This window comes from Pavona decussata, unplaced genomic scaffold, assembly GCF_977016875.1.
Source record: "Pavona decussata unplaced genomic scaffold, jaPavDecu1.1 SCAFFOLD_161, whole genome shotgun sequence".
Lineage (NCBI taxonomy): Eukaryota > Metazoa > Cnidaria > Anthozoa > Scleractinia > Agariciidae > Pavona > Pavona decussata.
In genome coordinates, this window is record NW_028145572.1 from 4,282,501 (window position 1) to 4,293,233 (window position 10,733).

Below are 10,733 nucleotides of genomic sequence, written 5' to 3' on the forward strand. Positions count from 1 at the left end.
AGCACGTCACTTTCGTAAGATAGATTCACTGCACGAGTGACCAATTAATCTTTCTTGTTGGTACGAAACAGGAGTACGAAAGGTCACGAACACATCAAGCCACTTATCCACTTGCTATGGAATTTCTCCTAAAGTTAAGCTTCACAAATAGAATGGCAAAATCTATGGAAAAATTATTCGAAAATGGAACCGTTACTAACAAACGCGTAATATTGTACCTGAAGAGTGGATCTCTGAGGCTTGTATGGAAACAAAACGACAGCGAAACAGAGGATGAACAAAATGATCCGCGCGATATATATATATAGGAATTTTGACGTCAATGTGGTCTCAATATTGTGCAATTGTGGGACGTTTGGCGTAGACAAAATTACAGGATTATGTAGTATTTCATAATAAGTACAGTCTGGTGTGAGTGGTCAAGGAAGGAAGAAAACTAATAATAATATGTATCGAAATCCAAAACTTCAACCCACTCACCCTCCCCTCTCGCCCACCCAACATCACCCTACTCTTTTTATCTTTTACTCACGTGACTCAGTCTTGTCAACAGGACGTCGAGAAAGGACTGGGAAATCTGAAGAATACGCACCAATGTCTCTGTCACGTGATGCTGGTCAGATTCATCCCACAGAAGCACGCAGTTACTTTCGAAACAACAATATAATGGACATCCCTTGCAGTCAATTCTGTTTAGGTTATTTACAATCAAATATTGCCTGTTTACCATCCAGCTTGGCGGATGACTTTGAACAACTGTGCCACAAGAACAGTAGTGCATTCCCTCATCTCTATCGCAGTCAGCCAGGAGAGTTCACCGCTCCACCCTTAGCCTCAGATTCAGATGTGAGGTAAGACATTGTTTTATATTGTTTTGTTCAAATACAATATTTAAAAAATAAATATAACATTCAGAGATATTAAAATTTGGTTTACATAAAGTCTGCATACAGTCGTCAACTCTCGCTTTTCGAACGCCTCATTTTCGCTACTGCGGATACTCCGTTATTAAGACACAGATGGTGAAATCCCGGCGAACCGACAGGATGACTGAAAATAGCTCTCGGCATCATAGACTTCCACTATTATAGACATTTAATGGTGCTTTCAAATGTGTTTATCATAGCGGTAGTTGACTGTACAGATACTAAATGTTCTAGACTGTTCGTTACTACAAGTACTGTAACCTTACAAATTATATGAAGTACTAAGTTACTTATCTGGAATATTTGTTGAGGTTTATTGTTGGACAAGTTCAATGTTCTTTTCTTAAATTGTCATCCATTGTCCTTGAGGGGGTTATTAAAATAAACATCCGTTTTATACAGGAAACCCATTACTCTTCTGCATTTTTTAACGATTTTTGTTTGCTTTTCAAACACTTGCTCGTACAGTCCAGTTACACAGAGAAAAAAAATCACTTGTAAATTATGCTACATCAAGGTTACACTTAGGTTACAATACACAGAATATAGTAATATAAACAAACAAACAAAAAACTCGGCCAAAAATACAAATAACAATTTTGAAAAGGGTACAAACTAATTTCATTTGTTTCTAGCCTAGGCAGACGTTCTTTTGCTGGTCGCGTCACGCCATCCTACTTACGAACTTTGGTGGGGAGGGGTGCGTGACGCGACGATCAAAACAACGTCTGCTTAGGAGGAGGCTAGAGTATATGATTTATCAAGAGAATATCATTGCTAAGGTTGAATGTCCTAAAACGAATGTCTGAAAACGAGACATTGAACAAAATTTTGAGCTGATCAGCGAGCCAAGATGAAAGGTCATCATCATCTGTTGTTATATACCTAGACTTTCACTCAACAAAACCAACATTGTGATTGGTTCATTCTTGGTCACGTGCCCTGATCAAATACAAATGTATCTAATCTCGTACCCAGATCTCCTATTTCGACATTCCCGAACCGACTGAGATCTGGGTACGAGATTAAAATGTATCCCGACCGGGATATAATTCCGCAGTTGTTGCCCTCTCAGTTGTTTGTTTGTTTGTTTGCTGTGATTGTTGAAGGGGAATTCTAAATATATAACAAAGCACTTAATGTATGGTCCCTCGGGAAACTAATTAATTTTGTTTTCCCTCGAGTCCTGATGTTTCCAACAACAACAACAACAACTTTATTTTCACATTTCCTTTAAGATTGTATTGATACATATATGGATATTTAGTTAATTTAAAGTTTTAAAAACATTATTTAATACGGATAACTAAACATATAACATATTGTTATACACATAGACATTAAATGACTTATATCGTAAATATAATAGAAAGGTAGATATAGAATATATAGAGGATTCGTCATTTCAATACTGCTGTCACACGTAATATATATATACATATTGTGCTTTTGTAATTATTGTAATTCGCATTTGATCATCTTGTCATGGAAAATGCGCAATACAAGCGAATAAATTATTATATCTTATGTGGAAACGCCTAGCTCCTAAGTAAACCATATAGTTTTCTAAGTTAGACACTAGTAAGTTAGACGCTAGTCTTGTAAAGAAGCACTTTCCTCGACTTCGTCTCAGGAACCATCAGGACTCTGGGGAAAACAAAACTAACTGTTTCCCTTGGGACTATACATTAAGTGTATATTGTCGTTGAGTGAATTATTAAAATAAACATGTCTGTTCTATGCAGGAAATGCCCGGGGGGGGGGGGGGGGCATTACTCTTCTGCATGCCTCCTCTCAGACCCCTAGGGGAGGAGGGACAGATATAGTCAGCTCACGGAAGCATTGCTGCTCTCCTCAAAATGAGATGCTATGCATTTATTTTAGGCTTTCCTAACAGCTGTGGAAAATTATTTCTAGCTTAGTGTAAACCGATACCCCGATGAAGTACCCTAAATAAAGAACCCGCCAACACTTTGATTTGCCTAACTCAAGCTACAGGAAATGTATGAACTCGTCGTCTTCCATTTTTACCTTCAGCCACTGATGATGCAATGGGCAATTCATTTTTTTTTCTTTAGGACCGATCTCCCGTTTTATTCAGTCATTGAAGATGGCTTCCTCACCAGACATCCTCCTGACTTGTTGGACATCCCCTGGGAAGATATGGTTACCTTCTACTTTGGCTGCAGTGTTTCATTTGATCACGTGCTTGTGGCCGAAAAAGTTCCACTCCGTCACATACTGGAGAAATTTGATATCCCAGTGTATCTCTCAAAAATCCCCTTTCTCCCCCAGGGGTCTTTTACAGGGGACATGATAGTGACCATGAGACCAATCTCACGGAAATTCGTACAAAAAGTAGCGGAAGTCTGTGTCCCATTGGTTTTTGCCCACGGAGCCCCGATACACATTGGTGATCCCAGAATTATCGGGATCGATGATTTTCTACATCCGGTGGGTGGAGATGAGCCAGTTGTTCGTGAAGATGATGTCACGCTCTTCTGGGCCTGTGGAATATCTGCTACCGAAGTCGTCATGTCTGCTAGTATGTATAAATGACTTTTTTTTCTGAAACTTCGAATAAGCCCGCCGTTTTAAAACTGAAAATTTGTTTCTGCAAACAGGGGGCTAGCTACCAGTTCGCACGTAAAAAAATGATGAGAAAAAAGTCAATCAAAAGAAGAAGAAGAAGTAGTTTCCCTGAAATTTGCTTCAAGCTAACTATGTAATTTTATTCCCGATTTTTTTTAACCTCCGATAACTCGAAATCCCCCGTACACTCCAATTAATTCTTGGCTCCCCTGGGTGCATTTGACCCTCGATAACTCAAAGATTCGAGGATTAAGAGATCACTCAGGTGTCGATTTCAAACTGACGACGACGTATTGGTGGAATTCTAGCCTGCGTAGCTGGCGGTATTAGGGACTTTAAGATACGGCGACTACGGACTACGGTTGGACGCAAGGTTTTCTTGCTATGGAGGACTGGGCCGAATACACAACAGTGGTGCGAAAATACGAAGTTAAGATCGCAGACTACAGACACCGGACTACGAACAAAGCGCGAAGTAAACTCAAGAAAAAAACTCGCTTACTTTTTTCATATTTTGCGTCCAGAATGTCTTTTGAAAAGGTTCGAGATGCCCCGGTTTACTCTTTAGTGGACGAAATAATCGACGAAGAAGAATTCGTACTTCTGTTTGATGCCTATAAGTCAGTAAATCTATCATATCCATACTGGGAGTACGATTGTTTTTGTCTCGACTCCTTTGATTCAAGCGAATGTTTAACTGAGTTCAGAGTGAACAAGGAAGATCTTCCTCGTTTAGCCGAGATTCATGGGGTTCCTCCACAGTTCAGGGTGCTCTGTAGACGCTGCAAGTCAAAATTTAATGCACACGTTAGACAGGTTAGATACTACTTCAATCATAATTTCCTTGCAAATACTTTGGTAAAAGATAAAAAGGCTGTGTACTTACATTTCCACTTGGGGAGAAGTCATTTTTGCCTACAAAATGCAAAGAGCGTGTTTCACTCGTAAGTTTTGTTTCTCATGTAAATAAAAGTAAACACAAATTGGCGGTCAAAATCAGTAAACACGACTTAGCCGTAAATTTTTTCGCTTTTTGGAGTTCAAAAGCGCTTGAAATTGCTAAATATCTGCTTTTTGGTGTTCGTGATAGAAAGCATCAAGCCCTCAGACCATATTCTAACGAAACCTTTCTTTTCTTATACAATAATTTATAACTCTGTACTCACCTTGATCGCAGTACGTGAAATTCCTCGCCTACACACCGTCGCCAGCTTACGACGGTGAGAAGCGAGAGCACACTTGTCTCGTCCCAGTCCTAATTTTCGTCTCGTCCGTAGTCCGTAGTCCGTAGTCGCCGTATCTTAAAGTCCCTATTGTAGGCGGCGGAGCCGTTAGAAGCGAGCGGCGAAGCCGCGAGGAGAATGGGGAGAATGGTGAAGTTTTTCGCAACAGCTGCGGCCAGTTACCTTGGCGCAGACGTCACAGATTTACGCGCCATTTCGAGCGAAATGTCGCCTCTCCCTACCTCGCAAAGATGTTTTTGCGCGACAGCCATGGACAGTCACCGCTCCCTGTTTAGTCACAAATTGAGCGGGGCCGGAAATAAATTTCAGCTGACTTGTCGCGCAAATCTAAATTTTGTAAATAAAACCAAAGTAGAATTTCAGTTCGCGCAATTTGTGACTAAACAGGGAGCGGTGACTGTCCATGGCTGTCGCGCAAAAACATCTTTGCGAGGTAGGGAGAGGCGACATTTCGCTCGAAATGGCGCATAAATCTGTGACGTCTGCGCCAAGGTAACTGGCCGCAGCTGTTGCGAAAAACTTCACCGAGCAAAACTACGAAAAGGGAGCTCAAATGCTGGCTCAAAATTGTTTTTTCTTGGGATTCTAACAGGTAAGTGTGTTCCAAAATTATCCAGATTTCATTTAATACGAATTTGGTTGCAAAGAGGCGAACAAGTCGAACGCTCAAAGCTATTTTGCTGAGTATGTTCAAATTGTTTCGCGAAAAAGTTGCCTCCCTTGTCAATATTTATATAGTAAAGTCAGCAGGTGCAGATCAGCTCGCGCACAACTCAGTACACGACATTAGTGCTGTCGCGTAAATTTTATGCAAATGAGCACTATAGAAAACCGTAAGAAACGAACAACGTAAGTCAATAATTTAACAATTTATTTCTTTTTCACAACTTTTGTGGACTCCCTGTGGTGAAATTGAAACTGCCGTGACAAAGTTGAAATTGCCGTGAACGAAGTTGAAATTGCCGTGGTGAAATTGAAATTGCCGTGATGAAATTGAAATTGCCGTGACACTTTTGGGCCACCGTAGATTTGAAACTTGGATACCTTTGAAAAAATCTTGGCCACGCGCCCCCTCAAAGTACTTTTAACTTGTTAAAATTACAGAAGAAGTACCATGCGAAGTCTTACTCATGCAAAAGCTTCGGTTTTATCTTATAGACTGAAATTAGGGGTGGCAATAACCCAGCATGACAGAAACGTACTGCTAAATAACTTCCAGTTGGATGATTTCACGAATATTTACATATTCAAAATTTAGAATCACTTTAAACAGAAACATTTTAAACAACACAAACCGAGCTACAGTTCTTTTAAAATATGACATTTAAGGATTTTATCCACAGACGCGAAAGGTAGCACTACCTCATAGGGCACATATTTCAAAAACTGATTGAAAACCACAGAAGAGTATCAATTCAGTGGTCTTTTCTCTTTATTTCTTGTCTAGAGCCTCGCATTGCTGTCACTCTGTCACCAGAATGTGCCCGTGGCGGCTCAATTTTTATTACAGACCGGCTAGTTACAGAGTATCACAAAGAGCATCAGGCTAAACAACACCTTTCTCCCAAAGTGGTTTTTCTGTCTGAATCGCCGCAGTTTGCCTCCTTGGTGTCCCAGGAAGCTATCGACCAAATAACAAAGAAACAAAGCGAATCACACCAACCAGCTGATTCAGAAAATGGTGTCAAAATTCCGGATGATTGTCTCTTAAAGTCAGCTATGACACTCTCCCATGCGCCATCTGTTGCTATAATAACAACAGGAGTTTCTGAGAAGCAATTTGCAGCTGTGGCCTGCGTTGCAAAGGCACTCTTCGCTCAAGAAAAGGAAATCACCATTCTTGCGGCTGAAAATGTGGTTTCAGAGTGGAAGGCATTTGTAGCCAAATGCAAAACTGAAGAAGTGGTAATGAAATGTATACCAGTGACGTCATTTGGAACACCTTCAGTGTTTGATGGTCTAGAGCCCAGGTTCTACTCTACCAGCCTCAGTGCCATGGTTATCCTGAACGAAGAAGGTAAGAATTAGAATCGTTACCAGTCCCTTGTTCAGTACCACTCCGCCGACGGCGTGATTGTCGTATTCCGATACAATTCAATGCGGAAGTCAAATTGCCGCGTTAAATTTGAGAATGCTTGTTTAGGTCTCAAGATGGATTTCCACCGCAGTGTAATTTTTACGCAGACTACGCACGCAGGGATGTAAATTAGCGACTTTTTGTAGTTACGGATGGTGCCTTCTTTTACTGCTGTGCATATGTTCTGTGCATCTCAGGATTGTCCGAGAAACTCTGATTTCTCTTACGGCACCCTGGGTAGGCTGCGAGGCCTGGGGGGCCTGGGGATTAGCTGGAGCCCGATCGTCGTCGTCCGAGAGCCGACGCCACGAGCGGCTAAATGCTTTCCCTCGTGCGAAGGCCCCGCCGGCTCAGAGGGACAGGAGGCTCCGGGGACGAGAATATTATAGTAAGGGACTTCGGCTAAAAGCGAAAACCACGTGGCAAAAAAATCTCCTGGCACCAAGGGTATGAGGACGGTGCCTACTAATTCAAAGGTATTTTTGTGGCTTATCTAGGCAAATGTTTATTGAAATCCAAAAAGAAAATTTGGAAAAAAAATCCATAAATTACCACGTATTTTAAAGCCTTTTAGCATTGTTGTTGCTTGATTATCCCTTTAAAATGTGTGATACCCCCAATTTTCTTTTTAGATTTTAATATCCCTTGATAAAATCTGCTTTCCCCGCGTAGTCATGAGCCGCCACCATATACCTCTGTATTAAGAGGGGCCGTCCTTAAGCCCTTTTAATAAAACCCGGTTTACACGACGAAAATTTTGAGCACGGCACTCCTGCTCTAGTCCTCAGAGTTCAGGTCCGTCACTTTTCCATTTACACGACAAAGATTACTTTGATTTGGAAACGGTCTTGTTTTGTTACGGGCTCGCCTCAAACGACATAAGGTACCCCGAAATTCTCCTAGAGGTTTCTTTTGTTTTCAATGTTTTTAAGTTTCAAAGCCAAAACAAAGGCCACCCTCCCACTTTTCTCTGTTTACAGTAATACAACTGACCCACCTTCTTAGTTTTTCTGGACAGTAACTGATTCAAAGATAGCAGCATTTAGCGATTTCCTTAGTTTGTTAAACTCCTATAATAGCTTGCCCTAATCCCAGAAGGTTCTTAAGATAACAATCGCAAAGAATCCATAAAATAAAGTTAAAGTTAATATTGATATTCGAGACTTAAAATCGCTGTAAGTGACAGGGCACTTTGGGAATAGGTATCGCTATCGCTTAGGCATCGCGATGCAGTTTCTTTGCAGACTATCAACGTTCTATCGTACCATCTTGAAAGAGAGTCAGGTTAACTTCAAAATTGTTATTTTTGGAGTGTCACTTAGTACATTCAATTGGTATAGCTGCTTTTTTCCTTCTCAGACTCTAATCAACTCAACAGACTTTTGCTGAAGTGGTTACCAAAAACTACCCGATTGGATCATCACACTAAACCAGCTTCTATATCACAATAATTTTTATATCGGCATATTCAGTTTTTATTTACCTGAACCTATCTGCTTATTTCTAATTTTCATCCCATTTCTCAGGAAAGATGGCCGTGCAAAGCCTGTTATCAATAGAAGAGTGTAGCTTTAAAGATAATGAGATGAAGATTGGCCTACCAATTGAAAAAGGTTATTGGCTACATCCCACCCTGGTTACCATGGCAGCTTATTTACTCCACACGTGCCCTATTCACAGTCGATATGTGAGGCGTGGTCTGGGAGAGCACAAAGTGAAGCCAGCAAAGGAGTTTTTTGTTTCCCGAAAACAGGTGAAAGAATAACTTATTGTTACCTGTGTTTGTGAGTACTATTCTTTTTTCGATTTTTTTCGGCTGAAAAATAGTACGTTGCACTTTTGATTGAATTAATTGCCATTAGCAAGCTAATCCGGTAAACAAGGGCCAGCACATGTAACAACAAGGTGGTAAAAGTGAATGTTAACTCACGAGAAATAAACAAACAAATAAACAAAGTGTCAAAAACAAGACACACAGAAACGGCCGGCAGACTGGTCACACCAATGTAGGACTGGGGGACTGGTTGTATGCCACACTGCCACCAACCCATGAAAGTGACCACTCTTGCCAGAAGTTCTGTCAAACGCGCCTTTGGTTACACGCATTCGTTGGCCTGTAGTGCGTATCGAGGCGTACACTAGTCATACATACGTCTGAAAACGTTTTCTTTTCTGTAAACATCATAAGGCGTCCAAATCTTGATTGATTTTTACTGGAATTGCGAATACATGTCATGTTTGACAGCCGTGCAAATTTGCTTTACAGTGTTGTAATATTTTAGATCCAAAACTAACAAGCATTTTTACCCTTGTTTTTCAGATGGAAAACCTCGGGATTTCAGTACCAGATGTCGACGAGTGGGCTGGCCTTAACACGATGGCATCCAAAGAACAAAATTAACGCTTATCATACTAACCAGGCATATATGTGCAGATAATCTCATTTCTTTCCTGGTGCAATTTTTACCATTTTTAGGATTTACGGCGCTCTCCGTTTTCTTTAGATTTGTCAGTGTTTGTAGCGCCTTCGTGCCTGCAGGCATAAGTTGTATGTTTCCTCACGCTTGGTACACTGATGACACGTTTCCCCATGTTTGACATCGGTTGCATGTTTCCTGCCCCCTGCAACAGTTAAGCAAGCTCATTTTAAGTATCATGATTATTCTTCCGTGTGAGCACAGTTTTACGGAGGTACTAGTGAAGATTACATGAGGCTTTCTTCTCCGGGACCAAGAGTTGGCTGTTAATCCGTATGATGATGATGATGATGATGATGATGATGATGATGATGATTAGTACATGTAGTAGTATTTTAACAGGGAACGCCCGCATGTGCACTAGCGTCCCGTTGTCGCCTTCCCGCTTGGTTTTGTGTGTGAGTGCCTTTTTTTTCTCAATTTTGTTATCATGTAACCTTGAAGTCTTTTTTGTGGTTAAACCCAATAAAGTTGTTACGTAAAAAAAAAAACTGTTTTTCACTAACAAAAAACGTATCAGGCTTATGTACTGTGCATGCTGACAAAACTCATCAAAATAAGCGTTTCCAAAGACAAAAGGCATTTTAACAAATCATTAAAGAAGCCTTAAATGGACAGATTTTTTTTTTGATAACATAATTTTCTTATGTTGAAAGGAACTAGAAATCTTGTTAAGGCGGGGGTACACTTGAATTTGAGTGAAATTTGAAGAGGTTTTAAGAATGGATAGAAGAAAGAAAATGATTTTTGGAACACTAACAGACAGTTGATACCCACGCAAGAGCACCCCGGGTTTCTAGTGGACTAACTTGGTATCCGTCTATTAATTATCAACCACAAATTCTAATTTTAAAACTTCACTAAATCTTCAATATTTCTTATTTCTCTTAATTTTACTACTCTTTTGAGAAAAACTATCTCCTTCCAAATATACCTAAAAATCACCCAAAAATTTACAAAACACCCCAAAACATTGATTTGTGTAATGAGTACAGGGTTTTTGTATTGCTTGAAACGCGAACGAGATATTTCCGTTGAACCGATTTTAAGCGGCGTGAAAACGGCTTTCAGGTGTACCCCCGCCTTAACGAAGGCAAAGCGGAAGTCTCAGAAATGGTTCCTAAATTTACATCGATACGCATAAAAAGACGCATTTGTCAACTTTGTAGACTAAGAATAGCTCACAGAAGTTAAATACAATGAAGACATAGTCCTGTCTCAGAACTCCGTCTTCCTCCGCCCTGCATAGGGTGTGGCGGGAGAAGAGAGAGTCCTGAACAACTTGCAGGCGCATGCTCGGAACGGCGCCATTTCTTCCCCGGAACAGGGGGGGGGGGGGGGGGGGAATGACACCGTTTCGAGCATGCGCCTGCAAGTTATACAGGACTCTCTCTTCTCCCGCCACATCCTATGCAGG

The 10,733-nt window shown here is 40.7% G+C and overlaps 1 protein-coding gene across 1 annotated transcript in view; it reads left to right on the forward strand.

Moving 5' to 3' along the window:
• The window catches only part of LOC146464920 (uncharacterized), a 17,186-nt gene extending 6,783 nt beyond the window's left edge, over positions 1-10,403 (forward strand). The window contains exons 2-6 of the mRNA XM_085129194.1: positions 554-851; positions 3,005-3,471; positions 6,210-6,779; positions 8,366-8,592; positions 9,160-10,403. Coding sequence (XP_084985320.1) covers positions 554-851; positions 3,005-3,471; positions 6,210-6,779; positions 8,366-8,592; positions 9,160-9,240 — 1,643 coding nt within the window. The 3' untranslated portion in view covers positions 9,241-10,403. The remainder of the gene's footprint in view (positions 1-553; positions 852-3,004; positions 3,472-6,209; positions 6,780-8,365; positions 8,593-9,159) is intronic.
• Positions 10,404-10,733: the final 330 nt, after the last annotated feature.